Source organism: Dama dama, chromosome 3 (assembly GCF_033118175.1).
Source record: "Dama dama isolate Ldn47 chromosome 3, ASM3311817v1, whole genome shotgun sequence".
NCBI lineage: Eukaryota > Metazoa > Chordata > Mammalia > Artiodactyla > Cervidae > Dama > Dama dama.
This window is the reverse complement of record NC_083683.1, coordinates 71,801,645-71,826,957: the sequence shown is the minus strand read 5'-3', so window position 1 is coordinate 71,826,957 and position 25,313 is coordinate 71,801,645. Positions and strand designations below refer to the sequence as shown.

At 56.7% G+C, this 25,313-nt stretch overlaps 2 protein-coding genes and 1 long non-coding RNA gene across 4 annotated transcripts; 1 reads left to right on the top strand and 2 right to left on the bottom strand.

Moving 5' to 3' along the window:
• Positions 1 to 264: 264 nt before the first annotated feature.
• CD63 (CD63 molecule) lies at positions 265 to 3,519 on the bottom strand. The gene is made up of 8 exons (XM_061132891.1): positions 3,417 to 3,519; positions 2,734 to 2,810; positions 1,585 to 1,773; positions 1,345 to 1,419; positions 1,147 to 1,242; positions 905 to 1,042; positions 576 to 659; positions 265 to 414 (listed from the first exon to the last, which is right to left on the bottom strand). The coding sequence occupies exons 2-8, from the start codon at positions 2,797 to 2,799 to the stop codon at positions 349 to 351; spliced, it is 714 nt and encodes a 237-aa protein (XP_060988874.1). The 5' UTR covers positions 2,800 to 2,810; positions 3,417 to 3,519; the 3' UTR covers positions 265 to 348.
• A 2,129-nt stretch (positions 3,520 to 5,648) lies between these two features.
• Positions 5,649 to 6,952, bottom strand: LOC133048944 (uncharacterized). The gene is made up of 2 exons (XR_009691156.1): positions 6,524 to 6,952; positions 5,649 to 6,154 (listed from the first exon to the last, which is right to left on the bottom strand). It is a non-coding gene; the product is annotated as an uncharacterized LOC133048944 (long non-coding RNA).
• A 10,706-nt stretch (positions 6,953 to 17,658) lies between these two features.
• Positions 17,659 to 25,290, top strand: GDF11 (growth differentiation factor 11). 2 transcript variants are annotated; one of them, XM_061132844.1, is made up of 4 exons: positions 17,659 to 18,094; positions 23,121 to 23,518; positions 24,028 to 24,409; positions 25,160 to 25,290. In XM_061132844.1, the coding sequence occupies exons 1-3, from the start codon at positions 17,659 to 17,661 to the stop codon at positions 24,406 to 24,408; spliced, it is 1,215 nt and encodes a 404-aa protein (XP_060988827.1). In that variant the 3' UTR covers position 24,409; positions 25,160 to 25,290. The 2 variants fall into 2 exon arrangements, with proteins under 2 accessions (XP_060988827.1, XP_060988820.1); XM_061132837.1 differs by lacking the exon at positions 25,160 to 25,290 and having other exon boundaries at positions 24,028 to 24,988.
• The last annotated feature ends 23 nt before the right edge of the window (positions 25,291 to 25,313 follow it).

Genomic DNA, 25,313 nt, shown 5'->3' with positions numbered 1-25,313 from the left:
ATGGTTTCATGGACCCTTCCACACTGTGCCCGGCAGCACCGGGAGGGCCATGGGCCTCAACCTGCACTGGGTCCCCACATCCACTGCCAGACCAAAGAAAGCCTCAAGCAAAATCCTCCTTTCACCCCACCCCCGCCCTCAAACAGGCCACCTTTCCCAGAGGTGCAAATAGAATAGGGTCCCAGAGGATGGGAACATGGATAAAGAGGGAGAAGGGATAAAGTATCACTGTCTAAGACAAACTGAGACTCCTTCTCTTTGGGGTCTGAAAAAATAATCCGTTTAATTGAAAAACCTGGCGTATATTGCCCCACTCCCCCGGATGAGGGGGCTGAGGAGACAGACCCCCTACATCACCTCATAGCCGCTCCGGATGCTCTTCACAAGGCAACATGCTAAGACAATGCCCAGGATCTAGAAGGACAGAGAGACGGGGGTGGAGAGGAGCCGTGGAAGCAAGACAGAGACCCACCCCGAGACCCCAGAGACAACCAGGGCTCTCCTCCACAGACCCGGCCCCTGCTCAGCACCCTCCTGCTGCCCCGAGTTCCCAGATGCCCATGGGTGCCTCTCACCTCCACAAAGGCAATGCCCAGGGCCGCTGCAGCCACCACCAGCACATTCTTCCTCAGCCAGGCCGCAATCTTCTCCACACAGCCCTGGCGGGTGGCAGGCACACAAGACAAGACCCCGTCGGAAATTTCCCATACCCCCCTCCCCTGCCCACCTGGCTCCCCCACCCTGTCCCTTTCCCCCCATCCTCAGCATTACCAGATTCCCTCCCGATCCCTGACGCCCAGCTTCCCAGAGCCCCAACCTTCGTCACCTCCACCCCGGTCCCTCTCACCTCCTGAAACATTTCCCAGCTTCCCCAAGTCCCCTACTATCTCAGCACCCTTCCTACCTCAACATGGATGTCCCTCACGGTGAAATTAACCCCACAGTTATTGGTGACATTGACGCAGCAGGAGTCCGGGACTCGATTGGTCATGGTCGGGATCTTCTCCCAGTCTGTGTAGTTAGCCGCCCCGCAGCACTTAAACTGCGGGAGAGCAGAGATGGGGGAGAGGCTGTTAAGTGACCCCATCTTCAACATGAAGGTAAGACTTTCCTTCTCCCACCCCTGCTCCCGGCAACCCCACTCACGTCTTTCTGCATCTCGTCCAGGATCGATGCCGTCTGGTTGTCTTTTGGATAATTCTGCATCTGCTGCCGGAAGTCCTTATTAAATTCTGATCTCACCTGGGAGTAGGAAGGAGCACCGTGAAGGTCAGAACTCAGGGCACCTGGGTCCCAGAGCAGCCAGGCCTCTGAGGCAAGGACTTACCCTCATTCCCCGCTTACCTTGTCTCTAAACACATAGCCAGCAATGGCTGCAGCCACTTCCACTAGCATGATAAGGGACAAGAAGATGGCAAACTGCAGGTGCGAAGGACAGGAGTCAGGTTTGGAGTCTGGGTGGGAGGGCCCTGCCGGTCTCGGGGACATTCACGGTGTCCCTCACCCACCCACCCCCCCAAACCCTGCCCAGAGAAATGCCCTTCCGGCAGCCCCAGGCACCCTCGCTGGCCCACCCCCACTCACCGTGATCATAAGACAGTAGTTCTCCTTGCAGGCTCCACAGCAGCCCACAAAGGCCACCAGGAAGAGGAAGGCGCCCACTGCGATAATGACCACCGGCAGCAGGAAACCAGGGGTGGCCCCGTGGGTGATGGTCTGATTCAGGACGAGGTGGGTCCCGACGCCCACCGCGATCAGTCCCACCGCACAGGCCTGTGAGGAGGAGGGCAGGTCAGGACTCAAGACCCACCACCCACCAGCCCCCCACGGTGGAAGGCAGCGGGTGACCCAGGACACAGACGGAAGCCCACTCCAGAGAGACTGATTCTTACACCTCCAGGAAACTTCTGACAGTGGGGGAGGAGGCTGACCCATCCTTGCCCCACCGTGAGGGCTAGGCAAACTGTTCAGGGCTCTCTGAGAAAGCCATCAGGAGGAACCACACCTTCCTTCAAGCAACTCGTCACCAAATGCAAAAAAGAGAAGTTTCCAGTAAGCCTTGATCCCAGGACACACAGGCCTCACAGACAGCAGTGCTTCCTTTGAGCCTCTTCCTACGGGCCTCCAGGGCTCCCAGAATTGCCCTCTCACTATCCCCATCAGCGACCACGTCCTCACCCGCTGTGAGGAGGGCGCCTCAGGCCTGCTGGGCCTGGGAGAACGGAGGGGTTACAGGGGTCAGAGTGGCCGGTCCCTCCCTGGACAAATTAGCCTCTCAAGCCAGGAGCCCGGGACTGGAGCCACAGAGGTGGGCAGAGCCCTTACCCACCCCGAGCGGCCGGCAGGGGCGAGGAGGAAACGAGCGGGATGAAGGGAGAGAGAGCAGAGAAGCAGGGAGCCGAGGCGCACCCGAGGCGAGGCGCGGGCAGGCGATAGCATCAGAACAGGCGGTTGGCTGGTTGCCCCACTGCCCCATATCACAAGAGGCTGGGTCACCAGACAGGAAGGGCCCGGAGGGCTCGCGGAGGAGACCGGCCATTGTCGGCCCACACCAGCCTCAGAAGTTCCCGAAAGCGGGAGGAGGGGACGGCCGCGCTGGCTTCGGCTGCTGCCCGGGCTTTCTCCTCCCACATCTGGTCTCCAGCTGCCTTGATCGCTGGCCCCTCAGCCCTCCGGAGCCGGGTCGCCCCGCACCCTGCCAGCGCGCCCCCGCCGGCCCCGCTCCCCACTCACGCAGAAGGCCAGCAGGAGAACGTAGAGCAGGAACTTGACACATTTCATTCCTCCTTCCACCGCCATGGCTATCGGGCCTGGGCCAGAGGGGCGGGCAGGGGGATCAGAGCCGGTCGAGGCGGGATCCCGCTTTCCGAGCGCCCCGCCGGCCCTCGAGACCTCCCCTGCGCGGCCCCCATTCCCGGCCCCTCCCACCCGGAAACGCGCGGTCAGATCCACGTCTTCCAGCCCCTCTGCCACCCGCAGGAGAGGGGTGGGGGCGCCCGCCGCCAGCGCGGACCCCGCCCCGCCGCCTCCCGCGGCCCGGGGCCCGGCCGAGGGCGCCGGCAGCGGCCAGCACCGAACGCCCACCCTCCGCCCGGCAGCCCCCAGGTGTTAAACAGCCCCCTCCACGCAACCAGGCACGGAAAACTCTCCTCAGCCCCAGCCCGACCCGCGGGCCCTTTCCCCTGGGTTCTGATCACCGACGAGCAGAGATGCGGCCGCCGCCCCCGCACCCCAGCGCGTCCCGGGCCTCCGGGACTTCACCGAGTTGCAAAGTTGCGAGGGCCTCGGGAGCGGCGGGGAGCGCGGCGGGGAGCGCGGCGGGTCTTCGGAGGCCCGGGGCGAGCCCCCGAGCTGGGGGCGACCGGTGACCCCCCTCCCCACGCCCCGCCGCAGCCTGGCGGGCCCCGCGGCCTCACCTGGGATCCCGGAGGCTGAGTGCTGCTCTCCCGCCGCCGCTCAGGGGCTCTCTGGCTGCGCCCCCCGGCTCCGGCCCCGCCCGGCGCGCGGCCCCGCCCCGGCTCCAGCCACAGCCCCCTCCCCCCCGAGTGGCCTCCAGCCTCCCTCATGTGACGCGGGAACAACTGCGGCCTGAGTCACTGGGCTCACAAGGGGAAGGCCAAGCCCCCCGCCCGGTCGAGGCCACGTGGCCCCCGCCCGGGAGGCAGCGCCCACCCCCACCAAGCGAGGGCACCCAGGACAGGGCCTTGGGGCCTGAGGTCCTTCTGGCGCCCCCCGAAAGGGGCCACCTCGGGGTAGGAGAGCGGGACCCGGCGCTGCCTGGATCTCTCTGGCTCAGGGAAAGGGAAGAGACGCGTGAAAGCCAAACGAGGGAGGAGCCGCCCGGAGTTACTCTCTGAGCGCCGGGTCCGGCTGCAGAGCTGAGGCGAGATGACTAGATGGTCTTCAGAAGGCCCCCTCATCCTCCACCCTGAGCCCACCCTCTTCCTCTCGCTCCAACTCCTTTCCAGCCCGCCACCCCTGCCCCAGAGTCAACAGAGGAAGCTGCTGGCTCTCTGGGATCTGGTGGGGCCAGAATAAACTTTAGGAAAGGCACCAGCCTCACAGCCTCCAGCGTTCTAGACTGGGTGTTCCAGGCCCCCTCTCTTAACCCCTCCTCCGTTTTCTGGGGCTCCAGAGTATTGAGCCGAGTAGAGAAAGCCCTTCCCAACACCGTGTCACCCAGCCAATCAGGACACGTCAGAGTCAAGCTCCTCCCTCTGTGGAGGGTGGCCGAGGTGGGCTCCCAGCCCTCCAGGATCTCCCTGTTGCCATGGAGGTTTGGGGGCTACCCTCACGCGGGCATGGCATATATCCCCTGGATTGCCCCATCCCATCCTGGCGGACAGTCCAGAGGGCAAGGCCAAGAGAGGACTGGAAGGTGGGGGGGTGGTCTCAAGCTGCCTCCCTCCCTTTGAGCCATGGTGGTCCCCAGGAGTTCTGTGAACAGTTCAAGAACAACCAGCCGCGACAACCTGCCCACCCCGCCTGGGCCCCGGCCCATAGAGTCTTCTCATCCAGCCTGAAGAAGCATTTCCTGAGCCTCAGTATATGTCAAAGAAAAAAACTAAGAGCAAAAGGAAGGCAGTCTGGGCTGGGCCAGGAACCAGCTTCCAGGATCATAATCTTCCAGTAAGACACACCCAGGCTCTTCTGGACCTTGCATGCATGCGTGCTAAGTCACTTCAGTCCTGTCCAACCCTATGCAACCCCATGGACTGCAGCCCACCAGGCTCTTCTGTCCACGGCACTCTCCAAGCAGGAACACTGAGGTGGATCGTCATGTCCTTCTCCACTTCTGGACTTTGTTTCCCAGTTATCACCGCAGGTGGGCTGTGCAGGAGGAGCCAAGATGCTGAAGAAAGGAGTATTCATCTGTTTCTGCCAGCCATGTGCTGGGCACAGGGCCAGTGAGGCAAGAGAACGGGTGGCCCCATCCTGTGCCAGCAGGCAGAAGCAAGCCCACACTGTGAACAGAGGCAGAAACCCCTGGTGGCAGCTGGGTGAGCTCAGAGGGAGGGACAGGTGGTGCCTCTGCCCCAGAGAAAAACAAAAAGGAGTGAATTTCACCGAGGTGGTTGGTGCTCCCTGAGGTGTGTGTGTTAGTCACTCAGTCGTATCCGGCTCTTTGTGACCCTGTAGACTGTAGCCCACCAGGCTCCTCTGTCCATGGGATTCTCCAGGCAAGAGAATGGAGTGGGTTGCCATACCTTCCTCCAGGGGATCTTCCTGACCCAGGGATTGAACCTGTGCCTCTTATGTCTCCTGCATTGGCAAATCGAGTTCTTTACCACTCGTGCCGCTTGGGAAGCCCCACTCTCTGAGGTGACCTTAGACAATAAAAGGGCAGTCGCTCAGTTCCAGGGACAAGGAAAGGGCCAAGTGTAAAAAGGATTAGTTCTAAAAGTCCATGGCAGGAACTTTCCTGGTGGTCCAGTGGTTAAGAATCTGCCTTACAAGCAGGAGACACTGGTTCGATCTCTGGTGCAGGAAGACCCCACATGCCACGGGGCAGCGAAGCCTGCGTACCGTGACTGCTGCAGCCCGCACTCGCTAGAGCCTGTGTTCTGCAACCAGGGAAGCCAGTGCGATGAGACGCCCACACACCACAAGCAGAGAAAGCCCACAGGCAGCAATGAAGACCCAGCGCAGCCAAAAATAAATCAGTTTAAAAAACAAAGTCCTTCCAGTGCCTGGGCACGGGCACGAAAGACCCCGCATGGCATATTGGGGTTGGCTGGCTCACAGGCCTGGGGAAGGCTCTGGTGACAGATGGTGGGCAGAGAGCCGGTCTGCAGTCACAATTCAGAAACTTTAGCTACCAAAACACCAAGCATGATGCTTGGTCTTTGACTGAATCTTTGCCTGAACAAACCGACTATGAAAGACATTTTAGGAAGAACTTGTCATCCAGTTGCTAAGTCGTGTCTGACTCTTTGCGACCCCATGGACTGCAGTCTACCAGGCTTCCCTGTCCTTCTCCATCTCCTGGAGCTTGCTCAAACTCATGTCCATTGAGTCAATGATCCCATCCAACCATCTCATCCTCTGTCACACTCTTCTCCTCTTGCCCTCAATCTTTCCCAGCATCAGGGTCTTTTCCAGTGAATCAGCTCTTCTCCACAGGTGGCCAAAGTATTGGAACAACTAGGCAAATCTGAATATAATTGAAGAGATTAGACATGAGAAAATAATGTTATTAAATGATGGTGTGATTATATAGGAAATTTTCTCTATTTTTTTAAAGATGCATACTAAAATATTTCAGGGTGAAATGTCACATCTGTAATTAACCTTGGAATACTTCACAAAACAATAGATGAAGTGAAAAGAAGACAGTCTGACGTGTACACCCATGACTGATTCATGTCAATGTATGGCAAAAACCACTACAATACTGTAAAGTAATTAGCCTCCAATTAAAATAAATAAATTAAAATAAAAAGACAGTCTGGGTGACATGACTTAAGAACCTAGTGGCTATGTAGGGTGTGTTCTCAAGGCGAAGGGGAGGGTGGGAAATTACCAAGAGGGCAAATGCCGACCTCCTGCTGAAAGGAGGAGGGATGAACGCTGGCACATCTTGGTCCAAAGCAGAGCTGATGAAGGCCAGAACCAGGGAAAGGAGGGGAAAATCCTTGGAAAGGCCTTTCAGGGGTGACTGCCTACCTGTGGGAGCAGAAGAGGAAGTGGGAAGAATCTGAGATAATCTAGAGTTTCCAGACTTGGGAGCCCAAGGGAGGGGTGGTGGTCACCGAAGGTGGGAGGCACATAAGGTGCAGCTGGGTAGAGATGTCCCACCTGGAATTAGGAATGTGAGACTCAGGAAAGAGGAGTAGTCAGACTAGAGAGAGAAAGTGATATCGAAATTCACAGACAGGGCGTCCCTGGTGACTCAGGGGTAAAGAATCCGCCTGCCAATGCAGGAGACATGGGTTCGATCCCAGGGTCAGGAAGATCCCCTGGAGAAGGGAATGGTTACCCACTTCAGTATTCTTGCCTGGAAAATTCCATGGACAGAGGAGCCTGGTGGGCTACAGTCCATGGGGTCGCAAAGAGTCAGACACGACTGAGCGACTAAACAGCAACAAATGCACAGGAGGGTGAAGGCCAGGGCAGGAGAACGCCGAGACAGTATCTCAGAAAACCCCTGCGTTTACGGAAAATGGGGGAGGGGCTGGTAGCAGCAAATGATCCGAAAGGGGATGGAAGTCGCAGAGCTGGACTCCTCACTCTGCCAGGCCCAGTGCTGGGCACTTAGACCCGTGAGTTCTCTTAATCCTAATGACCACCCAGCGAGGGCTGTGTCATTTGTCCTGTTTTGAAAGTGAAAGTGTTAGTCACTCAGTCCTGCCTGACCCTTTGAAACTTCATGGATTGTAGCCCGCCAGGCTCCTCTGTCCACGGAATTCTCCAGGCAACAGTACTGGAGCGGGTAGACATTCCCTTCTCCAGGGGATTTTCCCAACCCAGAGCACGAACCTGGGTCTCCTGCACTGCAAGCAGATTCTTTACCATCTGAGCAGAGATAAGGAAACTGGCTCCGAGACAGGGAGTGACATGCCCTGAGTCCGAGCTAGTAAAGGGCATGGTTAGGGTTTGAGCCCAGATCTCTGGGGGTTCCAGAGCTGTTTCCTGCTGTTTCCTCTGTCTCGCTCTCTCAGAGGCCAAGAGAAAAGAGAACTTCAGAGCAGGAGGAGGGGACAGTGGCCAGAAGCACTTAATAGTAAAGAAAGCTGAGACACAAGAGAAGGCCATTGGATGGGGTGGCATTTTCCAGAGCAGAGCCAGGGCAGGATCGTGAGCACCCCCTGGGTGAGTGTGGAGGCCTCCAGGCAGGCGGGGGGCGGAGCTGGGAGGAGGGTCAGGAGGGTGGGACCCTCCTAGAGGAACACCAGGGGAAGGGCTGGGAACGCTGTGGCAGGGTGGAGTGCTGGCAGCAGCAGAAGGGAAAGGATGGGGCCGAGGAGACCCAGCGGAGCAGATCTGTGTGCCGCTGGAAGGGGGCCGCAAGGAAAGTCCATTCCTAGTCTCAGTCCTAGTCACGCTCACAGAGACGGCTGTTGTCATTGTTCCACAGGGTATACAGCTTCTGATTCGGAAGATGAAAAAAATCCGGAGATGGATGGTGGTGACAGCTGGCACAACATATGAATGTACTCAGAGCCACTGAACACTTTAAAAACAGCTAAAATGGTAAATTTTGTGTTGTGTCTATTTTAACACAGATTTTGTATTGACATTTCGTTGACTTACAGTGTTGGGTTAACTGCTGCTGTCCAGCAAAGTGATTCGGTTATACATGTACACATTCTTCCTTGTGTTCTTTTCCATCGTGGTTTATCCCAGGACATTGAACGCGGGCCCCTGGGCTGCACTGCAGGACCTTGTTGCGTATCCATTCTACATGTAAGAGCTCGGGGGATTCCCTGGCATTCCAGTGGTTAGGACTCCGTTCTTCCCCTCCAGGGGGCACAGGTTTGATCCCTGCTCTGGGAATTAAGATGGCATCACGGATGCAATGGACATGAACTTGGGCAGACTCCGGGAGACGGTGAGGGACAGGGAGGCCTGGTGCACTGCAGTCCACGGGGTCACAGAGAGTCAGACACGACTGAGGGACTGGACGACAACTGGGAACGAAGATCCCACAGGACTCGACACAGCCAAGAGGGTAAATAAAAAGTGGGGGTGAAAAAGCTCACATCTGCTAACCCCAGCCTCCCACTCTGTCCCGCCCCTAACCCTCTCCCCCTTGGCAACCACCAGTATGTTCTCTATGTCACTGACACTATTTTTTAAAAAAGAATGGCCTACCCCGAGAGCCGGGAAAGTTGGCATAGAGCCCTGGGTACCTCTGAGTGGGGAGGCAGCTGACCTCAGACCTGGCCCTTCACATCACATCCTTCAGAGCTTCCAGCACCAACTTCAAAGGCTAGGGTCCAGAAATGTCACCTGACTAGCTGGACTTCCAGGGTAAAGAACCCGCATGCCAGTGCAGGAGACGCAAGAGGCAAGGGTCAGGAAAATCCCCTGGAGGAGGAAATAGCAACCCACTCCAGGATCCTTGCCTGGAAAATTCCATGGGCAGAGGAGCCTGGCAGGCTACAGTCCAAGAGGCCACAAAGAGTAGGAGATGACTAAGCAGCTGAGCACATACATACATACATACATACATACCCTCGATTAGCTCAGGCTTCTGTCCGCTGGGTGCCTGGCACGGGTGGGTGGTGGGTGAGCTGGGGTGGGTGTCTCCCCTCCCCCTCCCTACACAGCAGAACCACGCTGCTCTCTAGCTCTCCAACCAGAGCCAGCAGCGGGCATGGGGACCTCAGGTGTCCCCAGCATGGGTGGTGCCATCTGAGAGCACGTAGGCATTGCCCAGACCCAGTGCAATGCACAGCAGCTCGCAGCCAGTGCCCAGGGCCACCCACAGCCCTGAGAGGAGGAAGACCTCTTCTCCCCTCCACTCAGCAGGCCCCTGGCCTGAGCCCCACTAGGAGGGGCCGGACCAGAGGTCAGGCTGCCAGGCTGGGTCCTCAGCTCTCTGCCCCCATTCTTACCCGCCCCCTCCCAGGTGCTCTGGTGGGAAAGGGAGGCCCCAGTGAACTCCTGCCTGTCGAGGCCCTTGGGGTAGGGGAGCGTGGGAGAGGGGCCCAGAGGCATGAGGAAGGGGAGGACGGAGGAGAAGGGGAGCACTGTGGAGTGTGGGAGAGGAGTGTGGAGAGACAGGAGCAAACAGGAGGTGGAGGACAAGGAGAAGCTGGGAGAGCGGGCAGGGGAAACAGGGAGGGCGAGCTACAGGGTGGGGAGAAGGGAGCAGGAGGAGACAGGGTGGGAGAGAGAAAGAAAAAGGCTGCCCTCTTCACTGGGAGGACAGGACGGGTGACGTGGGAACTTAAGGCCCAGAGGCTGGGTCTGAACTGGGGACCTGAGATTTCCGTCCAGAAGCCCTAGCTTTGGATAGGAGGGAGGCAGGGGTGCTTTGCGAGCAGCTCTCAGATCTCAGGGTTAGATCAAAACAAGGGCAAGGCTGAAGATGTTCTGATTGCCCAAGTCTGGGGGCACAGAGAGGAGACTCCAGTCCCTGTGGGGCCAACCCCAACCCAGGGCAAGACTAGCTCACCGCACGATGGTACCCAGGTTAACATCACTGCCCAAGTCAGCTCACCTCCTCACCGCGAGGAAAGGAAGGCTCAGAGAGGTGAAGCCTGGACTCAAGCACAACCTGCAGGGGAGACCCAGGGTCCTGACACCGACTCTGGTGCCACACACACCACCTTCACCACCAGCACGCAGCACCCTGAGCTCAGAGGCCTCGGCGAGAGGCAGGCTCTGCCCCACACGGGATGGTGCCCGCCCCGAACCGCAGCTTTCTCCCACTTAGGCGGGAGGGAGACCACTCCCTTCCTCACAGCACAGGACAGATGTGAGCATCAGAGGAGAATGAAAGGCAGAGTCTGGTACCTTAAGTATTGTTGTTGTTCACTCCCTAAGTCGGGCCCGACTCTTTGTAACCCCATGCACGCCACACTCCTCTGTCCTCCACTATCTCCCAGCGTTTGCTCAAATTCATGTCTAATGAGTCGGTGATCTAACCATCTCATCCTCCGCTCCCTCTTCTCCTTTTCCCATCGGTCCTTCCCAGCATGAGGGTCTTTTCCAATGAGTCAGGTCTTCACATCACATGATCAAAGTATTGGAGCTTCGGCTTCAGCATCGGTCCTTCAAATGAATATTCAGGGTTGATTTCCTTTAAGACTGGTTTAATCTCCTTGCAGTCCAAGGAACTCTGAAGAGTCTTCTCTAGCACCACAATTCAAAAGCACCAATTCTTTGGTGCTCAGCCTTCTTTATGGCCCAGTGCTCACATCCATACATGACTACTGGAAAAACCATAGCTTTGACTACATGGATCTTTGTCTACAAAGTGATGTTTCTGCTTTTTAATATGCTGTCCAACTTTGTCACAGCTTTTCTTCCTAGGAGCAAGCGTCTTTTAATTTCATGGCAGCAGTCACCATCCGCAGTGATTTTGGAGCCCAAGAGAATAAAACATATCACTGCTTCCACTTTTTCTCCTCTGTGTACCACAAAGTGACGGCACTGGATGCCATGATCTTCATTTTTTGAGTGTTTAGTTTTAAGCCAGCTTTTTCACTCTCCTCTTTCACCCTCATCAAGAAGCTATTTGGTTCCTCTTCACTTTCTGCCATTAGAGTGGTATCATCTGGATACCTGAGACTGTTGATATTTCTCCTGGCAATCTTCATTCCAGTTTGTGATTCATTCAGCCTGGCATTTCACATGATGTACTCTGCATGTAAGTTAAATGAGCAGGATGACCTTAAAAATGATAAGTCTTAAATGAAATTACAAAACAGAAACAGACTTCAAGAATGAGCTTACAGTTGCCAGGGGAGCAGAGGGAGGCTGAGAGGAAGGGATAGTCAGGGAGGGTGAGATGGACATGTACACGCTGCTGAATTTAAAAGGAATAGCCAACAAGGACCTACTGCACGGCACGGGAAACTCCGCCCAGCGTGTGGCCGCCGCGCAGGGAGGGAGTTTAGGGGAGAATGGATTATGCATGCTTGAGTACCTTCGCTGTTCCCCTGAAGCTGTCATAACATTGTTAATCAGCTAAACCTCAATATAAAATAAAACCTTTTTTAAAAAAGAATAATAACTCTTGATCATACCCTGTTTTTAGACTCATGGGAGTTCAAATGACTTTGCTTTGAGTAACACCCCACTTTAGATGGCCAAGGAAAGGGTTGGGAGGGACAAGCCAAGCTCCTTCCCTGCCCGCCTTGGCCTTGGCCCAGGGTTCTAGTCCCAGCTCCGCCCCCCACCCCAGCCCCCACGGCCAGCTCTCTGCTCTCTTTTCACCTGTTCCTTTCTCTGCTCCTGGGGCCCCCAGCACCTGACCTCTGGCCCCTCATTCTCCCCTGCCGGACTCCTGTCCCAACCTCCTCCCAGCCTCTGTCACTGTTACCAACAGGGTCAATCAGATGCCTGACGGGTGACTGGGCAGGTTGGGCGGCTCCAGCCTAATGCCTCTTCATGCACCTCCTGGGGCAAGAGCTCCCCGATGTGTGGTTCTGGCTCCAGGGCCCGCCCAGGGGACAGAGGTCTCCACTGAGAGTTGACACAACTATGTTTTTTTCTGGGAGGGAGCAGATCAGAATCTGGGAGAAAGGAGAAAGAAGCAATGTGGATCGGCTGGTTAGCCCAAATTTCTGCTCCTTGGGGCTGGGTCAGCTCATCCACCAGGGCTCAGTCCCCGGAGGAGCAGACTCTGTGCTCACACCCCTCCTTTTCTCGGGGCTGCAACTGGGGTCGTGGCGCCTCCTGCCACCACGATAAGGCCACAGGACCAGCCTGGGCCCACCGCCCCCAGCAGGACCCCACCACTTGGGCCTGGGAAAGCAGAAACAGGAAAGAAAGATAGGGAGAGGTGGGCAGGCCCAGAGAGACCAAGAGTGAAAGTGGAAAGAGGGCGCACCCCAGGACTGGGAGGGCGCGGCCTGCCCGGAGAGGTGGCAGGGAGTGGAGAGCGGCAGGGGCACGGGAGGAAGACGTGGCTTCCCCACTTGCATCCCACCCACCTCCACCCCCAACCCCCCAAAAGCGAACTGTGGGTCCCTCCTCCCAACCTCCTATTTCTCTCACAGGGCCTCGGGGTCAGAGAGGTTAACACAGCTTCAGGAGATCCAGGGAGGATAATGATAGTCTAGAATGTGGTGAGGGAGCCGATTGTAATTACACAGCCAGTTTCTCTCTGAGGGCTTCAGGGTATGTGGGCAGGGACCTGGGGGGATCCATTCCACCAGCAGACTCTCCCCAGCCCAGAATATCACACCACCTCCCCAGAGGCTCCAGATGAGAAGGCCAGGAGGGGAAAATCCCTCCCCCACTAGGGAATGCCCCTCCCCAGCCGCTTCTCAATGGCCGAGCCCTCCCCCTCCTTGGATGGACCTGCAGTGCCAGGGAATGAGTCCACTGACCCTAGAATTAGGGCCTTTGGGAGGAAGAAGCAAGAAGAAGGGGGGTCAGGGGTCATGGGTTACCGCCCACTGAATCCAGCTCCGATGGACAAGGCGGTTTGGGTGTGGGGTGGCCCGCACGGTAGCAGCGCCCCTTTACCCTCAGAGTGGCTCCCCCCACGCCCCCCCACCCGCTCCCACCCCTCCCGCCCCCGCCCCGTGCTGGAGTCTGCAACTCTGAGAGTGGGCCAGGTGCCCCTGGCCTAGAGCCCTGCTGACCTGGCTCCCAGGATTTACAGCTCCTTTTCCTGACGATGTAACATAAGGGCCCCGCTACCCAATGCTACAGAAGCACCTCTTTCCTCCGGCAGCTCCTGAAACCTCATCTCTGCTTCTCTCCGGGCAGCTCACACCCTTCAAAGCTCACTGCCTCCGGGTGGGCTCCAACCTACGTTTGCTGTGAACCAGTCAGGACCTTAAAGGAGGCGGGACTGAAGGTTGCCTGGGTAACAGCGGGAGAGGGGCACCCTTGGCAGGAAGACAGTTGCCTGGGAGACCAGGGCAGTGGGCGGGGCCACAAACCTCTGTTAGCTAGAGTTGTGGTGAGGAAACAGCTAAATGTCCACATCTCTCCTAACTCCTTTGCCGTAAAGCCAGCAGCGTTCCCTCCTCGGGATTGGGTCTAGAACAGCCGGAAATCTGAAGTTCCTGAAAGAGAACTCCCGGGGGTTACCTGCAACCCAAGGGAACCCAACCCAACATTCCCAAGCTTGAGGGAACTCAAGAAAAGAGGCAAGATGTAGGAGAGGGTGGAGAGAGGAGCAAGTCTTAATACATGATGATATAGAACTTCTCAGATTAGAAGTCTAAAGTGAAAAATGCGCCAAGTATGGGGGAAGAAAAAAGGTCCGTTTTAGCCCCACTTCCAAGAAGCAGAAATTCCAGATTCTACCACCAGATGGCAGTCTTGCCCACTCATTGGATTAAATGCGGTCTTGGAATCCGCGGGAGGAAGCCAGGAAGCAGAAATCCTTTTCTGTGTCACAAGTTCCCAACTCTTGCTCTCCAGTATTTGGCAGGTACCCATAACTCCTTCCGGCCATACGTATACAGTCCTCTTTCCCTAACGGGACTCCGACCAGAGCCAGAGAGCAGGATTCATTCATTCTTTATTCAAAGTCACTAAAGCATTCTTTGAAAAAATGTCTGGCTTTCTTGGATCTCACAGTGTGAGACTGATAAGTTGGGTGATAGTAATGACTAATTATCTCATTTAGAACTGGGTGTCAGGCAGCTAATCTTCATAACCTTATAAAATAGGTCCAGCATTGTCATCTCCACCTTACAGATAAGGAATCTGAGGCAGAGAGTCACGTTCACACAGCCAGAGAAATGTGAGAGCTGCGTCTTAAACCCAGGCAGCCTCAGTCTGAGTCCAGAAGCTGTGTGAGTAAGCCCCGCGTCACACAGGATGCAGATGGAGCTAGGAGAAGCATCCACTGTACACTTGGGAGTCAGGGATGGACTCCCGAAAGACATATCCAAAATCTCACCTACACTGAGACCTGAAGAAAGAGTGGATTGAGTGGAGGGAGGGAGGGGATGGAGGGGGAGGAGGGGGAGCTGTTCCAAGAAGAGGAAACACTTGTGCCAAGATACTATGGAGATGATCGAGAGATAGAGGGCAAAGGCTACATCCAGGCTTCTGACCTAGATGACTGTCATTCACTAAAATGAAATCGCAGAATGGGGGCACAATTCAGGGGAGAGACGTTCTTTGTTTACCATATTTCATCTGTGATTGAGGGTGTTTCTAAATGGCAATATCAAGGAGGCATCTGGTCTGGAGTTTTGGCCAGGATTGTTTACCTGGTGTCCTATCTACTCTATACGCTCCCCGGGAAGCAGGGCTGAGTTCTTCCACTGTTGTTTGGCTGGTTCTTTGTCGCTGTTGTTCTTTCTTTGGTTGCACTGTGTCTTTGTTGCCGCACTGTCCCAGGCTTTCTCAAGTCGCAGAGAGCAGGCTGAGGCTGCTCTCTGGTTGTGGTGCAAGAGCTGAGCTTCTCATTGCGGTTGCTTCTCTTGTCGCCTAGCACTCCAGAGCATGAGGCTCAGTAGTTGTGGCGCAAGGGCTACTAAGCTCAGCAGAGCGTGGGATCTTCCTGGACCAGGGATCAAACTCATGTCCCTTGCACTGGTAGGTGGGTTATTAACCACTGGACCACCAGGGAAACCCGGGAGTAAGTCTTGTTTTTCTTTGCATTTCCTAGACCTGCCACTAGCTACATGTTCGGTAGGGAAGTAAAAATTGGGCCACTTGCTCTGAGGAAGAGAGGTGACACCACCTCTGCTGTCAAGGAGTTTTGAATTTTGCTGAGGAAACGACATCAGAAAAACATTTTGGAGAACAGGATAGGCTAAAGTATGGGATGAAGGTAATCACCGCTCTGGAAAATCAGAAAGCAGAGCAAAGAACCATGAAGAGGGAGCCTGTGAAAGCCCTTACTGATGGACTGCTGTGTAATCCTCATAACCAGTGAGGGCAGGCAAGCCGATCCTGTTTTATAGAGGAAGAGTCGATGAAAGGTTGAGATGCTCATGTCTTGGAAGGAACCAGCTGTCTAAGGTTTTTGTTTTGTTTGTTTGTTTGTTTTCCACTCTGCTGCAGTCTTGGTTCCTGTTCTCCATGGAACAGATCATCTCTTCAAAGCTCCTTGCCTTGGTCTTCCTCATGCCTACCCAACCTCCTTTATACCTGGGCCCGCAGTTTCCCCCTGCCTCATTCCACTCCAGTTCCCAAGACCAACTCTGACCTTAAACCCAGGGCTCCATCTAATCCAAAGAGGAAACCAGTGTCCATCTGTTCTGCCTGAGAAACCCAATAATGTTCACCCACTTATAAATAAATATTACGTGTGCCAGGAAACCAGAGCTGATCTGGTCCCCTCAAAGATTTTCAGTCTATTGGTTGTCTATTGACCTCTAGGGCTTCATTTTTTTGGACAAAGTTTATTATTGGAGACGTAGCACAAGTGGGGGAGCACACAGGGAACCGATTTAGTTGAGAGAGAAGCAGGACAGAGAGAAAGGATGCAGGTCCCTCCCTAGTGAGGAGGACCCGACCTCCAGGGCTTAGACTCAATAAACCATCCTGGAGAAACTGAGGGTCTGGGAAGAGGTATCCAAAACCAGGAAAAGTTAGGCACTTCAGAAGCACTGTAGTAGCTTGGCACTCTTCTACTCTGCCCTTTGGCTGTACCCAGGGTTACACCTGAAGACTAGGGCTGGTCCTACATCTGGGTTTCTCCCCTGGGGAGTTCACTTTCTCCAACTGAGGCCTCTGAAGCCAGATCTCTCTCTCATCCTCGCCCCTACAACTACAAGGCCCTTCTCAGACTTCTGAGCCTTGCCAGATCCAAAACTACACCTGGGAATCCAGAGATCTAGATCGCTCTGCAGGCACAGTGGTCTCTGGCCCTGCTTCCTCTGACTCCTCCCCCCCGCCCCCCACCCCGTGGTCCCCAGTCCCTGCCTTTTCCAGCCTACTGACTCCTTTATCCCTGAATCAGGCCTCAGCTTCACATTCACAGTCTTCCTGGCTCCCAGTCTTCCTCCGGTCTCAGGACTGCCCAGCACCTCTCCGCCTTCTCAGGATGGCCCTGGTCTCTTTTCCTCCTAGCCTCCCTTGCTAACCTCCATGTCCAGTTCTCCCATCTCCAGACCCCCTTCTGGTCCTGGGGTCCTTCTCATAGCTGGGGCTCCTCTGGGCTCAAATTCTCCGCCTCCTCCCCCGAACGCTCGGCGCTCCCGCCTGCGCTGACTCGCGTTGCTGGGCTGTGTGTCTGCCCGGCTCTGCTTTCCCCGATCCTCTGAGTCTGCCTCCTCTCTGGGGCTCCCTTGGTATCTCCCGGCCTCTGCCCCCGCCTTCCTCCTGCAGGTTTCATCCCCTCTCCCACTCCCCGCTCCCGCGTCTGGGCACCCCCGAGTCCCTGCGGTCCGGGTCTGCCCCCTGTCCTCCCTGAGTCTCTGTGCCCCGGCTTCTCTGACTCCGTCACGCGAAGTGCCCCACTCCTTCCGCCTGTCGCTTTCCTCCTCTCCCTGTCTCTCCAGTTAAGTCTCTCCTCCCAGCGGCTTCCCCGCGACCCTCTCACCCCGGCCTTTGTCTCGCTCGTCTCTTCCTCCTGCTCCTTCTATCTCTGTGCCCCTGAGCGGCGTCCGCCCCCCGCCTTGCTCTCTCAGCATCCCCTCGGTGCCCCCGGCCTGACTTTCTCTCCCTTCCTCTCCTTCACCCTAGGATCTCTGTCTCTGCCTCTCTCTGAGTGCTCGCTCCCTCCCTCTCTTTTCCTCCGCTCTCTCCGGCTCCCTCTCTCGCCTCGGATGACAGCGCTGCCTCTTTTGTTGGCTCCGCAGCCAATCGCGGCCGCTGACGACACGGGGGCCGGGGCTATAAAGGGCCTGGCCCGGGCTCGGGCCCCCCCAGCCGCCCGCCCCGGCCGCCCGCCCGCCCCGCCCGCGCGCCCGCCGCCCCCGGCCCCCCCGGCCCCCCGCGGCCGGGCAGCCCCCAATCCCCGCGCCGCCCGGACCCCCTCCTCCTCCTCCCTCCGCCCTCCGCCCCCTCCCCGCGGGACTCCGGCGTCCCCGCCCCCCAGTCCTCCCTCCCCTCCCCTCCAGCATGGTGCTCGCGGCCCCGCTGCTGCTGGGCTTCCTGCTCCTCGCCCTGGAGCTGCGGCCCCGGGGGGAGGCGGCCGAGGGCCCCGCGGCGGCGGCGGCGGCGGCGGCGGCGGCGGGGGCCGGGGGGGCGCGCTCGAGCCGGCCGGCCCCGTCCGCGGCGCCCGAGCCCGACGGCTGCCCCGTGTGCGTGTGGCGGCAGCACAGCCGCGAGCTGCGCCTGGAGAGCATCAAGTCTCAGATCCTGAGCAAACTGCGGCTCAAGGAGGCGCCCAACATCAGCCGCGAGGTGGTGAGGCAGCTGCTGCCCCAGGCGCCGCCGCTGCAGCAGATCCTGGACCTGCACGACTTCCAGGGCGACGCGCTGCAGCCCGAGGACTTCCTGGAGGACGACGAGTACCACGCCACCACCGAGACTGTCATTAGCATGGCCCAGGAGAGTAAGTGGGCGGCGGGGTAGGAGCGGTGGGGTGCCGGCTCCCGCTCCGGCTCCGAGAAAGGGAGCGCCTCCGGCTCCGAAGCGGGGCGCTCCGGGTCGCTCCGGCCGCAAAGCCTTTTCTGCGAAAACTTGATGGATTGGGGGGCGGGGGCTGCTCCACAAGTTTTCCGAGCTGTGGAGATGGGCTGCGGAATTGTGTGCCCGCCCCGCTCCCGGAGGTGAGGGGGCAAACGGAGAGGGTTGCGAGATCCCGCCTCCCACCCGAGTTGTGGGGATTCTGCAGCGGAGGGGAAGGGGCAGCAACACATCCTGAAGGGTCCTGGTGGAGAGGCTGGAGAACAGACCCGGGAGGCTCCGGGACTCGCGCAGTCCCAGCCAGGCTGCCGTGCTCTCCGCCTCTCGATGGACCTGGCACCGACCGACTCACCAACCCCGTACACCTTGGGCTTTGCAACGCGCCCCTCGGGCTGCCGAAAGCCCAGGGCTCCTTTCCGCCTCCCAGGAACGCGATCCCGAGCCCTGTATCTCAGCCAGGGCTCAGCGGGCACCCAACCGGCACCCATCCCACCGGGAGCCCTTCTGACACCGGCTCTCCTGAGGGGCCGGGAAAGCCGTGCCTTCTTGGTGCTAACAGAGCTCAGAGAACTCAACTCCATGGCGCTGCGGCTAAGGGCACCCATTTGGCAACTCAGACCTTAATGCTGTATCTAGCCGCAACCAGGCTTGAGGAGCGAGAGGAAGACTGAGGGAGGGAAAAGTTGGTTAGGAGGGAGGGGGAACCCAGGCATCCTAGTCCCTGGCCAAACGTAAGATGAACATGTTAATAGACTTGAGCTGCTTTGAAATTTTATGGCCTGGAAAATCCAGGCCAACATTGCCCCCCACCCTCACCCCCACCCCCCGCAACCCCCCAGCTCTCCCTAAGGTCAAATGATGCCCTTTCCCCCTCCCCGCAGAGGTGCTCCCCGCACCCACCCCACCCCCAGCGACTCCAGGGAACCAGATCCCCTCATTCCCTTGTGGTTTGGCAAAGTCGCCCCCCTCCCCACCAACTGTTTGGTTTTATGGCTCTGAACAGAAGAGGGGAGACTGGTTTATTGGCAAATGGGTCATAAAAAGCTGAGGGCCGAGGGGAGTCCTAGCGGCCCAGCCCCGAGGGAGAGGCACAGGACCCCAGGTGTGCCTCCGGGAGGCTGAGTGCCCGCCCCTGGCACTGGGTTTTCTGTGACCCTAACTCCGCAGGACTTGGTCAGGGCGGTAAAGAAAGACACACTCAAAGGACTGGGAAACTATCCTGCTGTAGCGGGTGGGAAGGTCTAGGATCTGGTCTTGAGTTCCTAAGTCTCCCTTCTGTTCTCAAGGTTCTGCTTTTACACAAGCGATGGTCAGACTGACTGAGCAGAGATGGGGGTTAGAAAACAAGTTAGAAGCAGCGTGGTCGAGGGATTCTGAAGAAGAGTTTGCCGGAAGAAGATGAAGGGTGTGGAGGAAAGAGATACTTTGGTCTACGCGGTGCGTGTGTGTGAGGATTTCCAGTGTGAGATGGAGCTGTGGACTCCCCTTGCTCACTCTGTCCTTAGCATCTCTTAACCTATAGGCCAGAGCCCGGAGATCGCTCTGGTCACTGGGATGCAGGAAGTGAACAGACACTGCACACGCAGTTGGGGAAATGCAGGTTAGACTCAGGGGGTGGGCAGAAGGGGGAAGGACACCAGCAGGTGGGGTCCCACCTCGGCTTCTGCCGTCCAGCCACCCCAGGACTTGGATAACCAGGGGATGGGTCTCCAGCCAGGTATTGTACGTCCCCTTTAAGAGACAAGCTAGCTCTTAAGAGAGGGAGGGGGAGCCGAGGGGCGGGGAGGGAGAGAGGGGAAAAGGAAAAAGAGACTTTTATAGTCTAATCCCCAGGGACCCGCTTTAATAAGAGACTTGTGCTCTGCTAATCGGGGGAGGTGTTTGTCAGCAGAGATGGCCTCCGCTCCCCTCCCCCTCGCTCCCCTCCCCCAGCCCTCTGCCCTGGACCCCAGCCCCCACCCTCCTGGGCTGCACGGCCTGCCCCAGTTCCCTCCACCCTCTCTGGCGCTCCCACCCCAGCCTCCATCCTGGGAACCCGCCCCTCGCCCTTCAGGGAGCCAGGCCCAGCCCGTTTCTCTCTCCCCCCTACACCCCGAGGCCCCTGCCCTCTCTGCCCAACCTCCTGCCCCTAGGCTCCCCAGCCAGGGTTGGGAAAGTGTGTCTGGTGTTTGGGGGCGGGGGGTGTGGGAAGAGGAGGGGTGGTGAGCAGGGAGGGGGTTGGGCTTTTGCTGAATATAGTGCAGTGACCTCTCTCCAGACCAGAGCCGCCTACTAAACCTGACCTGCTGCCTGCCACCAACCCGATCAATCCAACACAGATGTGGCTCCTTCCCCTCCCCTTGGGAGCTGGGCTGTGCGCTGGGGACCCTCTCAAGCCCCTGGTTTCCTCTGTGACTCTACCTGTTTCTTTGTTCCTCCCCCCGTATTCTTCTATCCTTTCTCCTTACCCCACTAGTCTTGGCTGCCTGCCTTTCAGCTTCCTAACCCCCATTCAACTCCTTTAGCATCCCTCCTCCTCTCCCAGTGGTCTCCAGCCCCCAAACATATTTCTGCCCCTGCCATGTTCCTCCCCTGCTTCTGTCCTCCACTTCTCTCTCTTCTAGAGGTCTGTCTTCATCTCTAAGTCTCTTCTCTCTTCTTACCTCCCTCACTCTCTCGGGTCTCTCCGCTTCTTCTTTCCCTTTTCTTTCTCCGAATGTCTCCATCCTGTCCCCTTGTGGTACCAACTGGCCTCATATCCACTGGGGGAGAAGTGTATGATGACTCCTAGGGGTGAGGACCGGGGACTCTGCCTGAAGGCCCAAAGCCTTACAAGGATGGGGCCCTGGAACCCAGGCCCCCATCAGGAAGCCTCGGGTCGTGTTTAGGTAGGGATACATGTTTAGAGTTTACGAAACTAACAATAAATCAACTGAGAAACTGCTATTATTTTCACATTCTTTATTTAATGCTCAGCACTCCTGTGAAGCCAGGATTATGATCTGTAACAGTGAGAAGCTTGGTGCGTAAGGTCACATATTGGTTAATGATTAGGCAGTGATTAAACCCACTTCAACTGTAGCCAAAGAACAGGGTTTACGCCAGGAAGAACTTTCGAGCACTGGCCTCATCACTGAAGATGAGGAGCTTAGGGAGTTCACTCAGCACGTAGTTACTGAGCACGGCCTGGTACTGTAGGAGGCGGTGAAGCCACAGAGGTGAGCAACACGGAAGCGTCCACACAGGGACTGCCCCCATGGAGATCAGTCCTTAATGGGGACGGCAGGCAGGGGAGCAGAGCTATCTCCATACTGAAGTCAGGCGTCATATGCTGCTTGGATTGTTGCTGTCACTGTCCATCTCACCAGCAGCTACCCTGCCCCAGGACTCTCCTCAGCCCCCAAACTCCACCCCACGGCCCCATCACGGAAACTCCAGCAGGAGGATAACTGGACCCCAGTGCTCTGGACGCTTGGAGAAGAACTTAGGGAAAGAAAGTGTCTTGGCTACTGAACATCTGACCATCAGTGAGCACTTTCCTCCCCATTTCACTTGGAGTGCCCTCCTAGTGTCTCCTAGGGTGGGGAATGATTATGAAGCAACAAATGATAAACTCTCCATGATTATGCAGACCTGGGCATGATACAAATGGGCTTGGACTTCCTGATCATCCTTTTATGGCTCTGGAAGTTCATTCCTAGTTGTTCCTCAGACTATTAAGAGTGATAATGGATATTCATAACCAATAGAAAGATGATTTAGGGCATTCCCAACTGAGATTAGAAAGGGGAACTGAGAGGAACTGAAATGGAAACAGAAGCAGATATTGAGAATCATCCTTTAAACTCAAGAATGGTCAGATTATTATCCAAAACAAGGGGAAATTGGCCAAAATGTAAAGCTGGGATGCTAATGACTTCTTACAGACTTAGTGGCACTGGACTGAGAAACCAAAGGAAGCTCAGAGGAGAGAAGATATTACAGTTGTTCTGATTTGTTGAACTTTATTTCTGATGCTTTGGGAAAGTAGGAAAAAAAATACACAGAGGTAGTTCTTCCCCTTCTTGAAAGGGGAGGCATTAATGGTGAGGAGGAGGAAGCAGCTGAGGAACTTTTCTCAGGGTCAAGGGATGGAGCAGTCAGGTGCAGGCGCGCGTGCATCCAACCCTGCAACGCTATGGACTGCAGTCTGCCAGGCCCCTCTGTCCATGGATTTCCCCGGCAAGAATACTGGCGTGGTGGCCACTCCCTTCTCCAGGGGGTCTTCCCGGCCCAGCAGTCAAACCCTGGTCTCTCGTGTCTCCTGCCCTGGCAGGTGGAGCTCCACCTGGGAAGCCCACATACATTGGGAGTGCTTAAGTGGTTCCATCCTTATTTCTAGTGGGAATGATGCAAGAAGCCTACATTTGAATTCTGGTTTACTTCATGGAATAAATTTAGTCCTTGCTCCCTACCTGGACCCTGGGTTTTCCATTCCCTGAGGCCATCTGTTTTTGGCGGGGGGGCCTGTGCCAGGCTACACCTGGCCACCAGACAAAACAGAGCAGAAATGGGCCCAGGTGACCTGAGGACAGCAGGTGTGGTATTAAGTTTGGCTTTTATGGGGAGCATCAAAGGTTCAGAAACAGTTGGAGCCCTATATGCTGGGGAAAGTTGGACGAAGGGAAGACTGCAGGTGAAGAATTCCCCAATACTACTTTTGCAGCTTACCTGGTAGAGAGGAACCTATGCATTAAGACAAACATTTAAGGAAGGGATGCAGATTAGTAAGGCCTGATAGAACCATTATCTTACAAGGAGAGCGGGGGTGCTGTTCAGGTACCAGTGATGTAACAGTGAGGACGACAGGCAGGGGAGAGGGTAAAGAACTGGAAAACACAGACTGAGGAGGCTGAGCTGTCCATGCCCCCAGGGCTGCTGACCTCCTCCACAAACACTCTTTGCTGATACTGTGCCCCCTTCTCTCTCATCAGCCGACCCTGCGGTGCAGACAGACGGCAGCCCTCTTTGCTGCCATTTCCACTTCAGCCCCAAGGTGATGTTCACAAAGGTACTGAAGGCCCAGCTGTGGGTGTACCTCCGGCCTGTGCCCCGCCCAGCCACAGTCTACTTGCAGATCTTGCGACTGAAACCGCTAACTGGGGAAGGGACTGCAGGGGGAGGGGGCGGAGGCCGGCGTCACATCCGTATCCGCTCACTCAAAATTGACCTGCACTCACGCTCCGGCCACTGGCAAAGCATCGACTTCAAGCAAGTACTACACAGCTGGTTCCGCCAGCCGCAGAGCAACTGGGGCATCGAGATCAACGCCTTCGATCCTAGTGGCACAGACCTGGCCGTCACCTCCCTGGGGCCAGGAGCTGAGGGGCTGGTGAGCAGGGAGCCTGCGATATTGGCAGCTATGTATATATAACCTGGCCCTGAGGAGGTGGGGTGTTAGAAATGGTAGACCAGGAATGTAAAGGGGGTTAGGGACCAGCATGATTTTTCTAGGCCCAGAGCTGACTCTAGAGGTGGTGGTGGTGATGGTGGTAATGGGGTGCTACCAGTTTTCAGAGATCCAAGGCAGGCCAACAGCTGAAAACTGTATTTGGGGTGAAGGTATGAGTTAATAGATTCATGGGACATAAAGATGGGCTGTTGTTGAGACCTTGGGTCAAGGGCCTGATGAGGGTCAGGTTGCCAAGAGAGAGACAATTAGGGAAGGTGAGTTTAGGGAGACATGACTAGCTGGCAAGAAAAGTGGGTAGAAAGCGGGGCTGGAGAGGGGAGCCCTGGAGAAGCTGAGAAACCGCTGGTCTCTGCTTCTCTGGAGAAGCAGCGGGGAGCAAGAGCCCCTCAGGCTCTGTTACACCTCTGTCTCCTCTCCCTCGCCCCCAGCATCCTTTCCTGGAGCTCCGAGTCCTAGAGAACACCAAGCGGTCCCGGCGGAACCTGGGCCTGGACTGCGACGAGCACTCGAGCGAGTCCCGCTGCTGCCGCTATCCCCTCACGGTGGACTTTGAGGCTTTTGGCTGGGACTGGATCATCGCCCCTAAACGCTACAAGGCCAACTACTGCTCCGGCCAGTGCGAGTACATGTTTATGCAGAAGTACCCGCACACCCACCTGGTGCAACAGGCCAACCCGAGGGGCTCGGCCGGGCCCTGCTGCACGCCCACCAAGATGTCCCCCATCAACATGCTCTACTTCAATGACAAGCAGCAGATTATCTACGGCAAGATCCCTGGCATGGTGGTGGATCGCTGTGGCTGCTCCTAAGGTGGGGGACGGCGGATGCCTCCCCAGCAGACCCTGCCCCTAGACCCCCAGCCCTGACCCCCTGCTCCCAGGCCCCAGAGCTCCCTCCACCTTCAGATGTAACATCATGCCGTGTGCCCTGCCCACACGGTGTGCAGTGCAAGCGAGGGAGGCAGGTGGGGGTTGAGGGGCGAGGGGTTTGGGGGAAAGGGGGGAGAGGAGGGGCATGGTCAGGTGGGGAATGTTTGAGGTGAGAAGGTTTGGCAAGAAGACAGAGAGATGTAGAGACAGAGGTAGAGCAGAGGGATAGAGACAGAGGAACAAAAAGAGCAGCAGTGAGAAGGCAAGGGATAGAGATGCAGGAGAGACGACAAGGCAGAGAGAACCACGAGAAAGAGACAGAAGTGAGTACCAGGAGAGAGCCCCACGCCGAGCCTCCTTTCTTCCACTGGGAAGGTGAGGGGCTTGGTATGGCTGGGGAGGTCCCCTGACGGCCATTCTCAGTAAGAGAGGAAATCAGAATCCATTCTTAGCTTCTTCTCTTTCTCCCTCCAGCAGTGGCTGGGGGAAGGGAAGTGAGGGCAGGGGCAAAAGTGAGGATCTGGGGATTTTATTTATTTATTTATTATGACTTTTCATTTTTTGGTATTTCATTTTTTGGTATTTGGCTTTACTTAAATAGATGGGCCCCTGCCCACTGCGCCCCATCTGCCCCTCATTCCCCAAACCCTGTTCTCCCTCAGTACTCACCTACTTAAGCACTTGTTTAAAGCTTCCAGGGTTGAGAATGGGAGTAGGGGGCAAGAGGGCCGACGTGGCAGTCCCCAACCCCGAGTCACCCCACTTAAACGTCCTGAGCCGGACGGGCTGAGCTGAATCCCAGCAGTCACAGAAATGGTAAGACGTTAGGGTGTAGGAGCTGGGAG